Genomic DNA, 22,151 nt, shown 5'->3' with positions numbered 1-22,151 from the left:
GGTGTTCTACCTCTACGCCACCGCTGCGTCGCCAGATATAGACAAACAAGTACAGGTGTCAATATGTCTGGTAGCGAAGGTTCCATAGAAGCCCGCAGGTTCAAAACATGACGATTCATCGGCGGTTCATTGGGTTTAGCACCATCTGTATGATGAGGGAACACTTCTGGCGGAAGCAAAAAACATTGTGAGGCCATGTCCGTTAAAAACAGAAGTGACATCATTTTGTTATCAAAGACGCGAAATTCGTTTTGGAGCCTGCCATTAGAGCTGTATATTTAAATATACGGCAATTCGAATTGATGGGCGTTTCGAGCATTCAGCGCGGAAAGCGATGCAGAAAAAGTTCGGACGTACGGGTGTCGAAATCGCACCCCTAAACAGAACACACTTTCTTGGGAGGCCGACGAAAGGTTTAGATGTAGAGTGCTGGTTCTATCGTCGGACACCAAGCCAGTTGGCCTGCGCAGTCACACTAAAATAAGGTAAGCAATTATCTGGCGGTCCTAACACTTCTGAATGAATAGGTTTAGAAACGATAAAGCTACCCACGTCATCTAATTTCGACCACCGTCGACAAGCAAAACAGCACAATGTGTCAGGGGGGGGGGGGGGGGGGGGGCCGTATGCTAACATGTCAACTTTACAAGCGCGCCCTTCTGCAGACTTCAAAAGCTGCATTGCTCTGCAGGCGACAGCGGCCTCATGGTGCCGCTCACGATACGCGCTGGACAAAGGTATTTATTGATAATGGCAAAATAAAATTCAGTTTTCTTTTCGTTACTCGCCACGCAATTAAAGAATGGCTTAGGAATATCATTTTCGTTGAATGAATCTAACTGTGCCTCGCTTTATCTAAAAAGTATTTCTTCTTTCGCAATGTTCGTTCCCTGCAAACGTAGCCGCGCTTCAATCGCTGCTCCCACAACCATCATTGCCGATGTCGGTGGCAATTAGTTCGGAATCGCTTTTCGCCCGAAGCTTCGCGCCCTATTTGCATCGACCTTGGTAGCGCGGCTACTACGTTATCTAGACAGACCGCACCACTTTGCCAGCTGAGCATGGTGTGTTTGATCAGCATGCGTGTTTTTAGAACTCAGTGTAACGTTCGCCGTCGCTTCGGCCACATAAAACACTCCGGAGCTTCTCGGTTGCATCTTTCTGCAGGTACGTGCCAGCTGCGCTAACGAGTGGTCACTGAAGTAGTGCGGGGACGACGAAGAAGGGGACGGTAACGGTCATGTCGGGGTTTCGGCATTCCGACGTGTGCGAAGTGTATCTATGCAGTAGGCCACTTCAGCAGGGGGCCTCCATCAATGGTGCTGTCGACACCCTCTCACTATTTGCCTCGTCGTCGCGGTCGGTGTGCGGCAACTCCTGGGAGAAGCACTGGCTGCTCGTGTTTGACTACGGCGAAGAGGAGGTGCTCATCTGCGATGCTTATATGGACCACTTGGGAGAGCTCACGGGTCGGACCACTTGGAAAAAGAGGGTCGCGCTAGAAAACTGCGAATACAAGGTAAATGTGAGCCGCGAGGATATATAGTTGAGCTATAAAGCCACAAAATATCATGACAGAACTGTGTCTTTCTAATAAGAGGGCCAGATACATGGTCGCTTGTTTATTAACACGAACATCATTATTTTGCTTACTCAGCAATGAACCGGAACACTTAAAGTGGCCGTAACCAGGACATATAGAAAATTTCGCTTATGCGCTGGAAGTTGTTAGGTGCCCTCTAAGGCACGTAACAACTTCCAGCAACATCCTCTAGCGCACGAATTTTTCAACTTGGTTCAGTAATAGCGGAGATAGAAATATTTCAGTGCCGCGAACCTATGATTTCAGGAGACAAGCATAATCGCCAACATAGGCACTCTGTCCACTTGACCCGTCTAGCCTCCGCAAGTGAACTTCCTTCCGGGCGTTCTCCCATACCGGAGATCGACGACGGTGGCCCATGCGCCATGGTGCGCGCCATCTTCATTTTTTTTTCCTCTCGCTTTTTTGTTGAGGGGTGCACTTTCGCTGGCGGTGCCGCGCACAAGCTGTTCCGTTTTGTCTCGTTTCGCGCAGCGCGCGGCTTTGTGCGCTGTGCACGAGAACATCTGACTAGCGGTATAAGTCAGTGCTCCACAAACTCAGACTGACACAAGCGGATAACAAAACATGATTGCGCGCTGGAACATGGTAGAAAATGACATAGTTTCGATTTCTTGCGCACACGACTGCAAAATGTTGGAACAAGCAGACGAAACGGAACTACATCTCTCCTGCTGTGGCGCGAAGGCAAACAAAAACACGTAGACATTCGGTTTGTGTGTTTAATTATTTCTCTAATCTTTAATTCATCTACGGTAGCAACAGATCACGCAAATATCAGATGTCACCTAGAATAATTTTCGAAGTCACTTGACGCTGTTCATAGTGACACGTGATTTCAAGGCACCCGCGAGCGGAAGGGCAAAATGCATTCGATTTGTAATTTCAGCTCCATCCGCGGCGAGTAGCAATCTAATACTTAGCAGACGCAATCGTTAGCGCGCATTGCATGCACTGCGCTTGTAAGCTCACATTGGCATGACCTGGAGAAGGGCCTTTTAATAGATCAACATTCACCAAAATGTTGAAAAAAAAATGCGGCATATAAAAGCCAAGCGCAAGACCAATCACTTCAGTACTTACGTATTCTATTAGCGTTCAGAACACGTCAAGTTGCAGCGTTTCTTTTTCTTTATTCTGCCACACTATAAATGATGGAATCATGATTCCGACTGCTTTTTATTGTATACTTAGAGAGTTCAGAATGACAAATATGCTGAATATTTCAACTACATCATCATCATCATCATCAGCCTACATTATGTCCACTGCAAGACCAAGCTTCCTCGCGATCTCCACTTACCCCTGTCGTGCGCCAGCCGATTCCAACTAGCACCCGCGAATTTCCAAATTTCGTCGCACCCCCTAGTCTTCTGTCGTCCTCCACTGCGCTTCCGTTCTCTTGATACCCATTCTGTCACCCTAAAGGTCCAGCGGTTATCTAGTCTACGTACATGACCTGCCCAGCGCCATTTTTTTCTCGTCATGTCAATTAGAATGTCGTCTATACGGGTATAGACGACATTCTAATTGACATGACGAGAAAAAAATGGCGCTCTAATGCTCTCTAATCCACAGCGCTCTCTTTCTGCATCTTAAAGTTCTGCCTAGCATTCTTTGTTCCATCGCTCTTTGCCCAGTCCTTAATTTGTCCAAAATTTTTTTTGTCAGCCTCCAAGTCTCTGCTCCATATGCCAGCACCGGTACAATGCACTGATTGTATACCATCGATTTGAATGATAACGGTAAGCTTGCAGTCTCATATGAGCTCACGATGTCTGTAGTATGCGATCTAACGCATTTTTATTCCTCTGCGAATTTACTTCTCGTGGTCAGGGTTCTCTGTGATTAGTTGACCTAGGTAAACGCACTCCTTCAGAGACTGTAGAGGCTGACTGGCGATCCCGAATTCTTGTTCCCTTACCCGTTTATTCATCATTATCTTTGTCTTCTGCATGGTAATTTTCAACCCCACTCTTACACTCTCCCTGTTAAGGTTCTCAATAATTTGTTGTAACTCGGCTACAGTGTTGCTGAATAGAACAATGTCATCGGCAAACTGAAGGTTGCTGAGGTATTTGCCGTCGATCCTTACTCCCATACCTTCCCAGTATAATAGCTTGTATTTTTCTTCCAAGCACGCAGTGAATAGCATTGGAGAGTTTGTGTCTCCTTGTGTGACTCCATTCTTTATATGTGGCTTCCTTCCTACCGTGCATATTAGGTGAGAGCAGGAAATACTTGGTTTTCAGAAGCCTTATATAGTCTCTGAAATGGTTTGGACAAATTTTGTACACGCGTAGGGTACAGCTACAGTAAAAAATTGGCGACATAATTGAAGTGAAGCGTCGCGTATCAAGAGAGCTACAACTACAAGTTATCCTCCTCCATAGCCACGATTTTTTTCAACTCGTTTGCTGAGTGATCTGGGCTAAGCTCCACTTCAGTGGCACTGCGTCACGATGTGACGTCGTGTCGTCCACTTGCTGTAGTTTTGGATCCAACACGCGAAGCTTCTCTAACCTCTCCGCTAGCCGTCATCCATCCCCAGCGAGTGATGCACCAGTCGCCTGCGTTGCGTGGTTTCTGTTGCAGCGCCTGAGCTTCAACGGTATTCCGGTGGCCGCAGACGAGCTGGGTGTTTTGACAGCTGGGCTGATCCGTAAACTAAAGCCCCTCCATGCTACTACCGCTGTGATCAAGGGGCTTCAGCGTTAACATGAGCGGCTTGCTTGGTGCATGCACCTGGTGGCGCAGAGCTTAACCGCCGAAACGCAGAGCTCCTCTTGCTGTAACCAAGTATAAAACATTTCAAGAATATAAAAAGACAACGCCTTCAAGATTCGGGACAACCTAAAGATGTCTTTTGTCTATTTATTTATTTATTCAAAAAAAGTCATAGGCTCCACCAGGAGTATTGTGTGAGGCGGGATTATGCAATGTACATCTACATAAGTGGAAGTATTACAAAGAAGACATAACTAGTACAAGAGAAGTATGCTAAGGTACATAAAAGGAGGTGAGGCTACACAGTAGTTACCGGAACGCGACTCGCGCTATCAAAATAAACGGCGACGTACACAATGTAGAGGTGCATCATTTAACACCGTCAAATATTGCAAAAGTTATGTAAGGGTACATCTCTTGACACTGCCAAATATAATAGTTAGCGAGAAGCGTGTACATAATTGAGATAAAACTAATGACAGCAACAGGTCACGCAAAAATAGCGATTACTTCGTGACGAAACTTAGCAGGGTCGTGAATGTGGACAGCATTATCAGGCAGATTTTTGCCTATTTCAATTGCTAGTAGTAACGCTGATGAAGGCGTTTGAGTGCCCAAAGATACGTTTCAGGAAGCGGTTGTTGCGCAAATGGCGAAACGTTCGTAACGGCTGGGAGAGAGGGAGGCGGTTTGGTGCTGGCGGTTTGTTATTATATGAAACAAGCAGATGAGAGCAATCTTTTTTGCGTGATTCTAAGGAGGATAAGGACAGAGAAGATCCAATATAAGTAACACTGCAATGACGGCTGTAGTCGTTGGCGATGAAACACACGGCACGATTTTGTATACGTGTCGGAGCGTTCATTATATAGGTTTGATGAGGCGACCAAATTGATGACGCGTATTCAAGTTGAGCGCAGACGGATGTTAGATATGCCAGTGATTTGGTCGAAGTAGGAGCTCCGTCCAGGTTTCGTTTACGGTAGCCGAGAGTGCGTGATGCCCGTGCTGTGATTTTATCTGTGCCAGTTGTGCAAGAAAGTTTGGGTGAAAGATGCACGCCAAGGTACTTGTAAGACGTGCATGCTACGTGGGAGATATTAAAGGTATAGTTAGATGCTGAAGCTGATTTCTTGTGCGTGAAGGTCATTAGTTTACGTTTATTGATATTAAGAGACATTTGCCAGCGTGAGCACCAATTAGTCACGAGATGCAGGTCTCGGTATAGAGCAAGATGATCAGCTGAAGAACAGATTTCACAGTAGATCACGCGATCGTCAGGGAAAAGTCTGATGTTAGAGGAGATACGCGCTGGCAGATCATTATTGTAAAATAAGAATAACAATGGACCCAAAACACTACCCTGGGGGACGCCGGAGGTGACGTCTCAGATGAGAAGGAATTAGTAAGTGTGTATTGTTTACGGAAAGAAAGAAAATTTTTCATCCAGGATAAAATTAAGGAATCTAAATTAAGGGACGAAAATTTCGACATCAAACGACAATGTGGAACGCGATCGAAAGCTTTAGAAAAGTCGATGAGTAGGCAGTCGATGTCTAGGCTACTATCCGTGTGCATGAGTAAATTATTGATAAATTCTAAGTGTTGTGTGTCACATAAGACCTTTTCTAAAACCTCATTGGTTCGGGTAAAAAAAAAACTATTAGCTTGTCGGTGCTGGGTGATGCTTGAAGCAATGACATGTTCAAGCAATTTGCATGGGACACTCTTTAAAGATATCGGATCATAATCACTTACATTAGGTTCCTTGCCTGTTTTTAATATCGGTATTATTTTCCCGACTCTCCATTCGTGCGGTATTCCACTCGTTGATAATGATTGTTAAAAGATGTGGGCTAGTATGATACTAGATACTGTGACTATGTATTTAAGGATTTTAGTATTAATGTCATCAATTCCTGCGCATGTTGATACTTTGAGGTTGTTAATCAATGCTGCAATTCTGGCAGTAGTTGTGACTGTGGGATCCAGGTACGTATAATCGACTTTTTCCATAGATGGGATGCTGGAATAGCCTTTCTTAGTAAAAGTCTTCATAAAGTATTATTGAATAAAGCAGCGCTGTCCTCCGCTTTAACGTTTGTCCCGTCACCATCCATCAGTGAAATGTCAACTCCGGTGTTCGTGGGTGATATGGATTTCGGAAACTTTCTAGGGTTATGGTTAATAAGGGATTGAAGGAAACGTGACACATATTTGTGTTTGGCGGTGCGAAGAGCATGACAGTACTCTTTTTATACAGCCTGGTCTTTCATCCAAGACAGGGGCGTGCCCCTGAGCTTTGCCGTCTTCAAGAGCCGTTTTTTTTTTTTCATTGCGCGTAGCGATCTGTGGAACCATGGTTTGGATAAGTTCGTTTTAAACGAAAAACGGGGTATGTGCGTCTGAACCAAATCAGTTAGTTTTTCCTGGAAAAGAGACCAGCTTTCCATGTCTGATTGAAAGGAGAACGATCCAAGGAAGTAACTGAAAAAGGTTTCGAGGCCCTGGTTATTAGCATCAAAGTTTGTTGTGGTATAGTTGAAAATATATTTTTGTATACTGTTACGCGAACAGGCAGGTATGCCGAGTACAGCAGACAGAAGCAAGTAACTAAACTAAGTGCTGTACTGTAAGGAGGTTACTTTATCGGGCGCAGATGTGACGATAAGATCTAAAGCGTTCACTTGACGTGTGACTTCGTCAACAACTTGAGTGAGAAGTCAATAAATAGTCAATGGTATGAGAACGCGAGTAATACTTCAGCGTGGCGTAAGGTCGGTCCAATCTGCGTCAGGGTAATTGAAGTCGCCAAGAAGGTTGATTGTAGCTTTGGGATATTTCTCTCGGATAGAGGCAAAATTATTTCAAAGATCGGAAACAAAGGCAAGAGAATTATCTTTCGGCCGGTAGAACGCACCGAAGAGAGATGGAAAAGCAGATGATGCAATGCAGATTATATAAAGGTACATCACAGGCTCCGGTCGGAGCATTGAGTGATGGAGGATTATACAATAAAATACGTGATGAGCATGAACAAGAACACAGAAAAGTAACAGGAAGCAGAACAAAAAAATGCATCTTTATACAGTCTTAGTTTGTAAAATATGTATATAAGCGCTCACGGAAAAGTTCACGGTTAGTGATTGAAACAATGGCATCCGGAAGATCGTTCTAAAGTGCGATGGCTTGTGGCAAAGCTGAGGAATTGAAAGCTTCAGTTTTACCAAATATTTGTTTGATTCTGAGGCGATTATGAAGCGGCCTGGATGTACGTAATGGTTTTTCAAGTGGCAGTGGGGATGGTGTTATGCTGTGAATATATTTGTGTATTAAGCATAAAAAAGCAACAGAACGACGAGTGGTTAACGTCTGGAGTGAAATGCCTAGCTTAATTTTTGTTATACTGGAATGGCGGTCATAGTTACATGAAATGAATCTACGGCTCTATTTTGTACGGCTTCCATCATTGTGATTAAATACTTTTGATGAGGCGACCAGATGGATAAAGCAAATTCAAGCTGTGGGCGGACGAAGGTTAAATATGCCAATTTGAATGTATGAGCGGAGCAATGACGCAAACTTCGACGTAAGTAACCAAGCGTTTGTGACGCTTTAGCACATATGTTGGTGATATGCAATTTCCATGAAAGGTCGAATGTAAGATGCAAGCCTAAGTACTTATATGACACCGAATGGGGCAGTGATACATCGTCTATTGAATACGTGAAGTTAGAAAGGGACTGTTTACAAGTGAAGGAAATTGTTTTGCACTTATTCGAGTTCAACGTCATAAGCATGTTATCACAGCAAGCATAAACGAGGTTAAGGTCCTTTTGGAGGATCAAATGGTCATGACTTTCAACAGTGCGGTATACGATGCAGTCGTCAGCAAATAGTCGCATGCACGAGGAAATGTTAGAAGGTAGGTCATTAATATAAATTAAAAAAGCGAAGGGCCTAGCACGCTGCCCAGTGGAACACCAGACGTGACATCAGAAAAAGAAGCAAAATTGTTGACGACTGTGAACTGCTTGCGAAAAGATAGAAAAGTTACGAAGCCAAGATAGCGTTAGGGAGTCTAGTCTAAGCGCAGATAGCTTAGCGATGAGGCGGCAGTAAGCAACGCGGTTAAATGCTTTTGAGTAGTCAAGAAAGATGAAATCAGTTTGAAGGTTATTATCCATGTTGAAGTGCAAGTCAGTGGTGAATTCTAGTAACTGCGTATTACACGAAAATGATTTTTGGAACCCATGCTGGTTATTAAAAAAGAAGTTATTAAACTCGAGGTGGTTATAGATATTCGACGCAATAGTATGCTCAAGCATTTTTTGCCACATTTAAACACTGGAATTACTTTTCCAACTTTCCAATCAAGCGGAAGATGGCCTGTTGATAAAGATTGCGAAAAAATGTGATACAGTCTAGCCCGGTTATAACGAAGTCCTGCTAGTAACAGCGCAAAATGTAGACAAGGGACGAGACAAGAAGACACCACAAGCGCTGACTTTTAACAACGTTTATTCCAAAAGAAACACGGCTTCTTATAAACATTGCCCTCACGTGTCGCAGTCACGTGATCGCACATCATGTGAAACAAGCACTTTTTTTTCTTTTATACACTCAAGATAGCGGTTGTACGTGCAAAAGCTCAAGTTCTTTTTTTGTCAGTAACAAGGACGGCGTGCTAACGCATTGGTCACGAAGTCTGGTAATCTCGGCCGCCTCAATTATCTCCCGGACCAGCTGGTCATTGTGTTTCTTCAGCACTTTACAGCGTCTAAATTCTGCGGCGCAATCTTTTGAGGGGCAATCCCTGATATGTATGCCTAGATTCCTGTTAGCCTGCTCGACGCTAAGTTTGTGTTCCTTCAGTCAAAAAAAGACTGACAAAAAAGAACTTGAGCTTTTGCACGTGCAAAAACTGAAGGAACACGAACTTAGCGTCGAGCAGGCTAACAGGAATCTAAGCATACATATCAGGGATTGCCCCTCAAAAGATTGCGCCGCAGAATTTAGACGCTGTAAAGTGCTGAAGAAACACAATGACCAGCTGGTCCGGGAGATAATTGAGGCGGCCGAGATTACCAGACTTCGTGACCAATGCGTTAGCACGCCGTCCTTGTTACTGACAAAAAAAAGAACTTGAGCTTTTGCACGTGCAACCGCTATCTTGAGTGTATAAAAGAAAAAAAGTGCTTGTTTCACATGATGTGCGATCACGCGACTGCGACACGTGAGGGCAATGTTTATAAGAAGCCGTGTTTCTTTTGGAATAAACGTTGTTGAAAGTCAGCGCTTGGGGTGTCTTCTTGTCTCGTCCCTTGTCTACATTTTGCGCTGTTACTAGCAGGATGGAAAACCAACAAGCCCAAGCTGCTATTCTAGCGATATAACGAAGTCGGCGGAAATCGGAAATCACTTCGCTATATCCGCTATTTCGTAATATGTGGATTACAAAAAAAAAGCAAACGTGGGCATACCGATTTATTGCCGCTGAAAGAAGTGGTCCAGCGTCCCCTGAACACGTTTCGCCAGTGCGGACTTCAGGATTGTGGCTTCCATACCATCCACCTTCGAACCAAAGATCTGGTCGAACTCCTGACTCCCGAGGTACATCCGTAGCGTGTCAACAGCTGCGATGGCCGCTGCAGAGGTGACCGGCTTAGGGGCACAACAAGCATCGTCGCATTCGCTGTCGGAAGCGCTGTCCGCCAAGGTCTCTTCCATGATACTCCCGGCAGCTTCTTCAGTCGTGAAGTCCTCGGTGGGAACAAGGTCTTCGTCGGCGAAAACGAAGTTCATGTGGCTTAGACCCGCAGGCACAAGGTTCAAGTCGATAGCGGAATCCCAAAGCTGCATGCTGCATCGATGCTGCCATGCGATGCAGTGAAGCAACGTTTCGCTCCGCGGGGGAGCAGACGACGAGGAAAAAATCGCCTCAACGACGCAAAAATGTGTTGATTGACAGATTATTTTTCGGTTCGTATTAAATCTCTTCGTTATATCCGCTGACGCGCTCTTATTTACTTCGTTAAAACCGGACCCAAAATGTGTTGAAAATGCAAAAATGGGAACGGGAAATTGAAATCCCTTCGTTATAACTGCTACTTCGCTATAAGTGGCTTCGTTATAACCGGGCTAGACTGTATAATATTTTGCTAGAGATAGACAATGTATTCAAGATTTTAGAACATATGTTATCGGGACCAGCAGAGGAAGGTACCATAAGGTTAGTAATGAGGCATGCGATTCCTTGAATTGTGATGGCAATGGGCTCCATGTATCTAAATTCATGATCAGGAATAATGGGCATTTTGGAATGATCTTCAACCGTAAACACAGATGAAAAGAACCTATTGAATTCACATGCGCTCTCTTGATCTGACAGCTCGATTTGGTCATCTTTTTGTAGCGATATCTGATGGATAGTGCTGTCTGGAGCAATGGTTCGCCAAAACTTTCTAGGATCAGACGCTAGTAATGAAGGTAGGTCCCGGAAGAAGTACTTGTCTTTAGCCGAGGTTACTTCAGCGTAGTACTTCTTTAAACACTTTTTTTTATTTAGCCCATAAATTAGAATCGCACGATTTCTTAGCACGTTTGTATAAGTGTTTTTTTTTTCTGTTACGTAGAGTACGAATATACTTATTAAACCAATGCTTATATTTATCATTCGTTATTGGTACTAGAGGAACGTACTTGACCATTAAAGAGGAAATGGCGTTTTTAAAAAGCACCCAGTTGTCATCAATGTTACGGTTTTGGAAGGACGGCAAGAAGGTTTCATTAAAGAACGCATCCCGGTTAGTATTCATTTTAGCATAGTTAGCCTTATTATATTCGCGAATCTGTTTAACCGTGACTCCCGTAAATTCTAAAGGCATGGTAATTTGTAACTGAAGCAGTTTATGGTCACTAAAACCATCTTGACAAAAAATTGTACCGACTGTTTCAGGAGAGTTAGTGAAAATCAGGTCTAGAACATTAGTTCCTCGAGTGGGCTCTCTGACAAATTGAAATAAGTTGAAATCTAAGGTTAAGTTAATGAATTCAACTGACTTGTGACAAGGGGATGACAGCTGCGGCCAATCAATGTTCGGAAAGTTAAAGTCGCCGAATATGCAGATATTCTCAGCAGAATATTGTTTTGTTGCATTGTTAATACTGTAACGAAATTCTTCTACAAACTATTGCTCATAATCCGGAGGACGATAGCAAGAACCAATTAATAATTTGACAGATAAGGATGAGCATGCAACCCAGATAATTTCAAGGGTTGAGTTAGTGTCTATGACATGCGATGAAATATTTCGATTAACAGCTACTAAGACGCCACCTCCTCTTTTTTCCGTGCGGTCATGCCTATATACGTTGTACACAGGGCAATCATAAAAAAATGTCGTTGTTGGTTATTTCGGGTCGTAGCCAAGTCTCAGTCAAAACGATAATGTCTGAATTACTGTCTTCGATAAAAGAACACACCAGGTCGCGCTTTGGGAGTAGGCTCCGAATGTTAGTGAAAGTTAGGATATCGACTCTACTGATAAAATTGATTGGGTTATTTGTGGCATGGCTCTACAAGTACCGTTTTCTACCTATCTTTGAGATGAAATGCCCTTGTCAGTTGCCTGATCATACGTGTAAGTATTATTGTCAATACGTAGCTTGTCTTTTGACAGCTTGAATGCTTTGTTTTGCGTTTTGGCAAATTCAACGAACTCCCTCCTAGGAAGCCGCGTCGATGGCGAAAAGTCTTCTCGAATCGAGAATGCAGAACCCTTAAGTTTGTGTGCAGATGCTAGGATGACCTGTTTATCCTTAAATAAGCTTAGCTTTGCTATTATTGGTCTGCGTTTGTACTCGGCGAATTTACCCAACCTGTGTACACGTTCAAATTGTGTGCCGGTTGTTTGTACGCCAAGTTTATCCGAACAAAACTTAATTATTTTCGATTCTGAAGCTGGTCAGTCTTCCTCATACCCTTCATCAAGTCCAGAAAATAGAAGGTTGCACCAACGTATTCTATTTTCTGTGTCGTCGCACCTTGTGACAATGGTTTGCAGTTGCTCGCTGATGTTGCGCAGTGGACTGCCAACCTTGCTTATCTCGGCCATATTGAGTGAAGAAAGAGTGCTTTCAAGGGTTGCAAGTTTGCTGGCCAGGACAGCGACTTTCGCAGATACTGCTGTTTGTTCGTCTTTGAGGCTTTTGACCTCCCCAGCGGTCGATTTTTGTTCTTCTTTAATAAGCTTAATTTGTCTATCAGTGGCATCCTGTTTGTCCTTTAAGCCTCGTATTTCACTTAATATCGCCTCCTGCCCACTGTCTAGTTTTCGAGCGGTTTGCAACACAGATGCAAGCGTTTTTTCAGAGTATCAAAGTCGGTTCCCGGATTCATAGAACCGGATCTACAGAGTTTTTGTTGGGCTGCCGATTTCAAGAGGGAAACTGGAAAAGTGTTTGTTTAAGGCGATTAGCACGCCTCCGGCTCTTCTACTGTCTCGGTCTTTCCGATATATGCTATATTCATTTGTGTCACCTAGTACTTCAGAGTTTGCAATAGCTGTATAAAGACAGGTTTCTGTTAGCAGTAGAATGTCGCAGTCACTATTATCTAAACAGCAACACAGTTCGATCCACTTTCGAATGAGGCTTCCTACATTAGTAAATGATACGGATAATTTTGTCATTGCGTCTACGCGTCAGGTTAAGGGTTTAACGGATGGACGTTGTTTAGATGGCCAGCGCTAGCTATCGGGGTAATTGCCTTACTGTATCGGTTGCGGCACCTTACATATACACTGAATTCTTCATTCGCATTTGGTCAACAGGGAGCTTGCATGTGGCGTATTTTGATCTTGCAAACTCCACTTGCCACACGTGTTTGCAGAGAGAAATACTCGCGTATGTCGTATGGGCTATCTTTTAGGTCAAAACCCTTTTCTATTACCCGCTGTTTATTTTAGAAAAATGCAAACTTTCAAACGATAGGTCTGCATTTTCGGTCGTGGTATCGATTCAGGCGGTGCGCTCGGTTGATTTGGGGTACGCTAATGAGATGTCAAGGTATTCCGAGCATAAATCGATTACATGGCCTTCAGGCATGGAACAAGGTTCTTACGAGTTATGGGGAATTCCAAAGAATAACAAATTTGAACGTCGTAGTCGGTTTACGGGATCGTCACAACCTTGTTCGATAGATTTCACTTTGCCAAAAATGTTATGGGCACTATCTGCTTCTTCGAGCGATGTAGCCAAAGGGTTCATTTTCAAGACAACGGCGTCCGCTTCTATGGCGCGTACTTGCCAGTGCTTAAGCGCTTCGAAGCCTTTTGAAATGGCATTTAAACACGAGAGCGTTAAGGAGCCAGTGTAGCATAAAATCCGGCGTCCCGCGTCAGATCTCCTGAGGTTCTCGAAGATGAGATGTTGATCGGAGATTCTCTAACAACGTATACCCAGGCCTTCCATATGATGCAAGGAATTGACTGAACTAATCGAATTTCTCAAGCTGAAATACGTAGAAAAATTGTAAACTACGACTTGCATACAACCCAGTTGAAGAAGACAACAGGAAATCCTGTCGCAAGTACAGAAATTTCTGTCGCGACTAGAGAAATTTCTCTTGTACGACGGAAGTTCCTGACGTTTCTGCAGTTGCGACAGACATTTCTGACGTTACGACAGAAATTCTGATCTCGCAACAGAAACGTTCTGTCGCGATGACAAGAGTTCTGAAGTCGCAACAGCAGCTTTCTATCGCGACCTAGACTCTGACGTTGTGACAGCAATTCTGACGTCGCAAAACAAACGTTCCGTCGTGACGGCCAAGAGTTCTGAAGTCGCAACAGAAACGTTCTGTCCCGGCAACAAAAGTTTATGAAGTCGCAACAACAACTTTCTATCACAACAGTGATTGTGACGTCGCAACAGGAACTCTATGTCGGGACTACACATTTTCTGTCGTGGCGTTAGAAATGTGCCACTTTCTGTCGCAGTGACAGAAGAGCTTTCCGTCGCGACGCTTTAAAATTGTAAGTTTCGCATTGGTGGTGTACACTGCACTTGCATGGTATTTAATCGTGGTTCTCTGAAGCCGGCAATGCTGATAGCACCGACACTGGTATTATAGTCGCTATGGCCAATTGTCATAATTGTGCCGTGACGACGAGGCACCAGCAACGCCGTGCCGGCCTCCTCAAAATCGGCCGCTGATCAAAATCATACCAGCTACTGGAATGACTGGGTATCCGTTTTGTTTTATTTGGTAAGATGTGGCACACAGGCCTGCGGACTTACATGTGCCGTTACGCTGACAGATTAGTCAATCTGCCAGAACTATTGCATAAGCTTAAGCAAAAAAGAAGTTTTGGGTTGTTCCACAAAGTTGCGTGAAAAGCTGTCTCGCTCGGGTTTGCCGTGAGAAGCCAGTATGCTGTTAGAATGAACACTCATCCACGAATGTTTATGTAGCTATTTTGCATTGAACAGACGAATTATATGCGCACTCAAAAGTGTAAAGAGCGAGAGGCAACTGTCGAAATAAGCAGTAACAACCCTAACCGAGTCCCCGGTCACCCTTGTCTATTTCTGAATTTCTTACTTAATATGGATATCGTACAGCAAAGTTGATGTTTTAGCACCTTATGATGTACCTGTCGATGGTGACAACACTTTTGCTCTTCTAGAGATGTGGCAGTTGACGCGGTGGAGTGAAAGCGCCTCTTGGCTCTTAAAATGCAAATATGAACATCAGCGCAGGCTGAGATTCTTACTGTTGATATAGGCAAGATGTACATTTACAGCCACGTTCGGTGTGGTGCAGTGGTGAGATGCTGGGTTCGGGATCATCAGGTCCCAAGTTCGAATCTCCAACCGGGAAGTTTTTTCTTTTTAATTCTATATTTTTCTTTTTTGTACTAACAAGTTTACATAGCCTTAAATAGGTCTCTGTCAATATTAATTAAATACTGATCACGAACCACACAACTTTCGAGTACAGCACGTCACACTGCTGCACGTCACACTACAGACAACAGAACGACAGAAACAACGTCCCAAAATACGACAGACTGAAATTTCCTGTTGTGGTTTTCAAGTGAGAACCTACAGACTTGATAGCTCTTGGATTGTAATTGAACTATAGGAGAAAACATAATTCTGTTACGCGAAAACTCGAAAGAAACCCCTTCACACACACAAACCGGGCTCGGCGTCCGTCATTTCGCGCGCCGGCGCGATTTGTTTCTTGGCCTTCCAGCTATTACGAACAACATTTGTTCAGAATAAAGTTGGAAAAATTATCCATGACGCGACCTGGTTAGCCAAGCGGATAGCTCGCCCTATTGACGTCGCTTGGGCTAATTACGGCAGTTGGGAGGGGGTGGCTGAAAACTCAGGAAATATATTATTTCTTGCAGCTACATAGCAACTTGATTACCCGTCGCTGCATATTGCTTCGAATGAATTGCGCTACGAACAGTTACGGCGCACATACTTTCTGGTGAGGCAATAAATTATTTAGCTTCTGCGTTTGTTCTATAAGCAGCAGAATGCCAAGAAGTGTGCTTTACGGAACAGAATGTTGAAACGGAGCTGGTCTGTAATTGGAGCTTCCGCAGTACGATTTAAAGAAAAAGAAAGTACAGCCCGACAATACTGCGTCCACGTGTTCTTGTGAGGGCACGTTTTTGGGAGGGCGTACTTGAGATGTCTCGTTAACTACCAAAACTACAATTATTTCGTGTAATAAGCAGTGAACACTGATACCTATTACTACGTCACCATTTGCCAACAAGATTAAGCAAAACGCTATATTTGAGGCGTTGTGCACTTGAAATCAGCTCTATAGTTTTGGATGCTGCTACCGTTTAGGATTGGCCACATTTCACTCTTGCATTTTTATTGCGGGGCGTGATGCACGGCGTGATGCATTTTTATTACACGGCGTGATGATACGATCACTAGAGTTGAGGATTGGGCGAGTTCGTATCGTCATTCTAAAACTGGTACGGCGCAACATAGAAAGGAAAAAAAAAGCCGAGCCGGCCAGATAAAGGAACAGAACGCTCACGTCCAACTGCTTTATTAGCAAGTTGCACGAAATATCTGGCCAGCTCGGCTTGTTCCTTCCTTTCTATGTTGCGCTGTACCAGTTTCAGAATGACGATACGAACTGCTCTTAATGCGTAAGAATTGTTAGGCGACTACTCTGGAAGTCTGTCGATCGGTCTGTCGGTCCGTTCGTAACGTGGTGAGTTTTGGACCTACGACCGCCAAGCTCAGAAGCGCAATTTCTTACCCACTGGGCTAAACACACGCGCTTCCAGAAGGCGAATATATCTGAAGCATGTGTTATAATCATTATAAAGTGTTTGTTTCTCGTTGTCACAATAACCAGCACTTTCATTCTTTCGCTCGTCAAAGTTATAATGATTGGAACCACTTGCCCACCTCTATTGTATATATTACGGACCCCAACCCGCCGTGGTTGCTCAGTGGCTATGGTGTTGGGCTGCTGAGGACGAGGTCGCGGGATCAAATCCCGGCCACGGCGGCCGCATTTCGATGGAGGCGAAATGCGGAAACACCCGTGTACTTAGATTTAGGTGCACGTTAAAGAACCCCAGGTGGTCGAAATTTCGGGAGTCCTTCACTACGGCGTGCCTCATAATCAGAAAGTGGTTTTGGCACGTCAAACCCCATAATTTAATATTACGGACCCCAGTGACTTTAAAAATGCGCTTGAATATGTTGCCTAAATTTGATTTCTGTATTTTGTTATATTTGTTACCGCTCCCTTCTGTAATGCCCTATGCGCCCTGAAGGTAATAAAATAAATAAATAAATAAATAAATAAATAAATCTTTATGTTGTACCGGCGGTATAAAACAAACGTCACGCGTGAACACTTTTAACGAGGGATTTGTTGAAAGATTTTGTGAAGGTGGAATAAAAGGAATCTCTAGGATTATATGTAGAGTCGACCTAGAGCCGTGTAGATATCAAGAAAATTTCGGTTTGCCAAAATTTAATGCAAAACACGCCACATCCCCAACGCGTTCCGGTGGTCACGGGATGTGCTTTCCGTTCGCGCATTCCTTCACCGATCGAAATGCCACAGATCTCTGATGGTTTATGCTCTTCGCAGCATGCAACACACGCAAATAAGCAGCCAGTGAGTTAATAAGGAGTGACGAGGCACTTATGGGTGTCATCACGGTTGATAATGGCTTGACGCGGATGGATAAGGCGCTAAAGAGCGATTGGGCTTATAAATGTCGAAGCAATTCTGATAAGGTTGATAAGGACCGACAAGGGTTGACAACTGTCGGATCATGTCCGATATGGTTGAACAGGACCGATAAGGGTTATTAAAGGTCGTCTCATGTCAGATAACGTTGAAAAGAAATGAAAAGGGTTGATAAGAATTGGGCCGATTGGGATAAGATTGATTACCACCGATGAGGGTTGATAAGGGTCGCATCGCATCGACTCCATTAAGGTCGATAACGACCGAATAAGAATTGATAAGTGGTTTGCAGTGGTGAGATCGAGTTTGATAATGACACCGGGCTGCGTGGAGATGAGCAAGTGGCACAATTAGGCATACTGAGACAACTCCAGTGGAGTGTCCTTTTATGTATTTTTTTGATTTTCTGTTGCAATAGCAACAATATGGATGTTCCAAGCGAATTTTCGCCATCAGTTCCGATGAACGACGTCGTTATTCCACCTATGAGGGAGACTCTGTCCCCAGATCCGACGCCTACCTTCGGGAAACCAATGTATCATCGTGACGTCGCTCACTCTCACCTCCACTGTCCCTAGGAATGTCTCGCTCTTCTCGCTCATCACGTCCTCCTTCTCCGTCACCGTTTCTTCTGTACTTCATCACCCCTGCGTCCCGTCTCGAATTCTCTGCAGCTATTCGCAAAACTAGAAGGTGCAGTTTTTGGAGGAGAAACTGCCTGTTCTCGAAATGTCACAATTCCTCCTGCTGGCCCAACAAACTTACTCGCTGTTTGTATGGGAGGTGTTTCCGTCGACGCGTTTATAGACTCTGGTGCCGCCATCTCTGTTATTCGTCGTGAATTGGACTTTCGTCTGCGCATACTGCAAACTCTATATGTTGGCTCCGTCTTATTTGGCGCTAATGACAATCCGAGTTATCCTACCAGACAGTGTACCACTCGTGTCCTCATAAACGGAATTCGACATCATATCTAGCTTACTGTGCTTCTGTCGTGCGCTCATACGATCATCTTAAGGTGCAATTTCTTGTCTGCTGCGTCTGTTGTTATTTCGTGCGAACAATCACTTATACATATTACGGACACCAAGCTTTCTGATGCTCAGCGGCAGATTTTGCCCTTCCACACGGCCATGCGTGTATTCGTACCGTTCGTTCAAGAGACAATAGACTGTTTTAGTTTAGTGTTTGCAACCGAACGTATAAGCATTACGTACGTAAGAAATAGCGTCGTCCTCACTGCACATGCTCGGAACGTTATTGGGTTTCTGCGGTTTAGGTGCGCTATGATAATGCACGTTATTTGGTGCGTTTAACGTCCGTAATTTTAACGGACGCTAAGAAATAGCGTTCTCGAACATGGCGGCACTCAGGGCTCCCACCTCAGCGTGAATTCTCGTGATGGCTACGCTCTCACTCGCGTTGATCGCCAGTAACTATTGCAATTGCCTTTTGCTCTCTCCAAACACACCTGAAAGGTTAGTTATGAGCGCACAGCGCGTCCATTTTCTGAGATTCTTTGGAGATTATGGCACCCGTACTCCTAACGAGACGCGACCACATAGCAACATAACAACAACAACATGTCTGCTAATGCGTCGTCTTGGCTTGGATACGTTTGGCACGACGCACCAGACGGCGCCCTATTTTATAACGTTTTCTTTACGTTTGTGTTTCTGTAAGGTAAACTAAATGACTTGAAAGGACACGCACCGTAACGTCCCGCAAGTATGCTTACGTTTAACGCACGTAAGGCGACAAACGCTATTCTAAAACTGTCTAATCAGACGGCGACGCAGTCGCTTCCCCTATCAATGCTGCATTTCTTGAGAAAGCGTCATCGCCTCTTGGCTAGTGCATTTTTCATGCAGCTGCAGCAGTCTCATCGCCTAAAACATGACAGCAGAGCCACTTCTTCTGCCGGAGGTATCCACCATGGTCATCCTTGTCGATGCCGCACCAGTATGTGTCGTCGCTGCTTCACCTGTTTCGTCCCTCGCTCAGTGTACGCCCACGGAAGGTTCACCCAGTGCCGTCAGGGTCACTTTGAGTTCAGATCTCAGCTACACCCAGACGGATGCCTTGCTGACCATCTTAAGGAAACACCAAACTTACTTTTACTTTTGTTCAGATGGCTTGGGTCAAACAACGGTAGCCGCTCATCGCATCGAGACCGATGAATCCCGCGTCATTCTCCACCACCCCTGCCATGTATCGGCTTCTAAACACAAGGTTATCGAAGACCAAATCAACGGCATCCTCGCTCGGAACGTTATACAGCCTTCCGCAAGCTCTTGGTCTTCCGCTTCCGTCCTAGTTAAAAAACATGACGGCTCGCTACGCTTTTGTGTCGAATATAGAGCGCTAATCAAAATTACCCGATAGAATGTTTATCGTCTGCTTCATATTGACGATGCTTTGGCTGCCTTACAAGGTACCGAATACTTTTTGAGCCTGGACTTAAGTTCTGGCTATTGGCAGATCCCGATACATGAGCCCGGCGAAGAGAATACGGCGTTCGCAATGCCCGATGGCCTTTTCGAATTCAATGTGATGCGTTTTGGTCTGTGCAGTGCGCGAGCCAAATTTGTTCGAATGATCGATACTGTACTGCGCTGCTTGAAATGGAAAACCTCCCTTTGTTACCTGAGCGACATTGTCATCTTTTCGCCTAGCTTCTCCCAGCACCTAGAACGTTTAGACGAGGTTCTCAAGTGTCTAGCCTAGGCATATTAAGAAGTGTGGATTTGTGAGCCGCAGCATAAAAGTATTAGGTCAAGTCGTCAGCAAGCACAGCATTGAGCCCGACACCAACAAAGTCGCAGCCGTACTGCATTCCCCAAAACCAACCACACCTAAAGGCGTTTGTAGCTTTCTCGGTTTAGCATCGTACTTCGGCTGTGTTGTCCGTGTCTTCACTACCATCGCGCGCGCGCACGCACACGCACGCAAACGCACGCACACACACGCACACGCACGCACACACACACGCGCGCACACACACACGCGCGCACACACACACGCGCGCACACGCGCGCACACGCGCGCACGCACACACACACACACACACACACACACACACACACACACACACACACACACACACACACACACACACACACACATCTTTGTGCATATATATACTGCATAGTCAGGGGATTTTTTCCCTGGGGCAAATACACTTAGTAGCATGAGAAGCAGAACTCTGCGGATATCTCCAGTTTATTTGCCCGAATATAACCATGAAGTCTTGTTTCGCACACTTCTATAACTGCGATCTCGTCTCTACGCCTCTTCATTTTGCAAATGACCCCATGTCATCCGCAACAACTTTGGTGGACGGTGCTTTGCACAACTTTTTTTGGTGCGTCGTCCGACGAAGCTGGTGCCTATGCGGACTACCGCCTGAAGACATGAACATAAACGACCTACAAGCAGCTAGCGGTAGCCATGACACAAGCATGCAAGGTGACAGTAAATACCCTAGGCAAGTGATCTGTTCGGTCGCTCAGTATGAACTCCGCACCTTTTTCCGTAAAGCTTATAGCGATGTATACGACTGGCTGAGGTATTATCAAAGGATAAGCGGTCACAATGGGTGGAACTGACGGCCCAACTTGTAGATGTCGTTTTCTTTCTCACCGGAATAGCACTTCTCCGGTTAGAATATAACCAGAGCATGCTGACCACGTGGGAAAGGTGCGTGGAGAAAAGCAAAAAAACTGCTTCGGTGACTCAATTTCATAAACAAAAGAAAAGGTCTAAGCATATGCTTTCGCGAAGAGCTCAGTTGCCCCTGAGAAACATGCAGAACCTGTTTATCTCGTCTCTCGTCACCATACTCCTACGCTAACGAAGACGACTTCGACGACCATGTCGCCAGCATTACGGAATTTCGGGACGTCTGAACATTTACATCTTTAAAAAGCCAGCAGATCCCACGCCCTGTGGGAATCGATCTTATGCGAAATACAGGACAGCACTTAGCCAGTTGTCCAGAAGGTCAATGTCATAAGATGCCGGCAACGCTTCCTGCAGGCGTTTTGCCAGCCAGTGAAACCGCCTACTTTACCATTCGAAATTGTTATTATCGACTTGCTCGGCCCCTTTCAAAAAAGGAATACCGATCGTGCTTGGATTATTACGTGTGTCGAGTACTTGACGCACTATTGTGAGACGGTGGCGCTTACGTCTGCTACCACCGTCGACGTGTCGCGCCTTCTTACCAGCACAACTTTCCCTTGTAATAGTTGCTGTTTGAATTTACCTGTAACCCACTCCCCTCTGTAAAGCCTTCACAGGCCTGGTGGGTATAATAAATGAAATGAAATGAAACATGTCACTTTGCGTCTCCGCCGATGACAAGAATCGGGATGTCGTAGTATACTATAGTCAGGTACGCCTTACAGAAGCCCGCAAAAGCAAGCAAAAAGTACCCACAAAATGGTTGCGGGGCAATTTTTCGCGTTTTTAGGCTTTCTTTAATGCTTGGGAAAAAAAAGACACTTATGCATCCCGTATTGCGCTACAGAAAGAGGGATCGGGATTTTTGCTGATAGCCTCCAA

At 44.8% G+C, this 22,151-nt stretch overlaps 1 protein-coding gene across 1 annotated transcript in view; it reads left to right on the top strand.

Annotated features, from left to right (window-relative positions):
- Positions 1 to 947: 947 nt before the first annotated feature.
- Positions 948 to 22,151, top strand: part of LOC140216802 (uncharacterized) — a 30,491-nt gene continuing 9,287 nt past the window's right edge. Inside the window, exons 1-2 of the mRNA XM_072287359.1 lie at positions 948 to 1,064; positions 1,168 to 1,519. Of these exons, the coding sequence (XP_072143460.1) occupies positions 1,241 to 1,519 (279 nt within the window). The 5' untranslated portion in view covers positions 948 to 1,064; positions 1,168 to 1,240. The remainder of the gene's footprint in view (positions 1,065 to 1,167; positions 1,520 to 22,151) is intronic.

This window comes from Dermacentor andersoni, chromosome 3 (genome assembly GCF_023375885.2).
Source record: "Dermacentor andersoni chromosome 3, qqDerAnde1_hic_scaffold, whole genome shotgun sequence".
In the NCBI taxonomy this organism is placed as follows: Eukaryota; Metazoa; Arthropoda; class Arachnida; order Ixodida; family Ixodidae; genus Dermacentor; species Dermacentor andersoni.
This window is presented reverse-complemented; position numbering and strand designations above follow the sequence as displayed.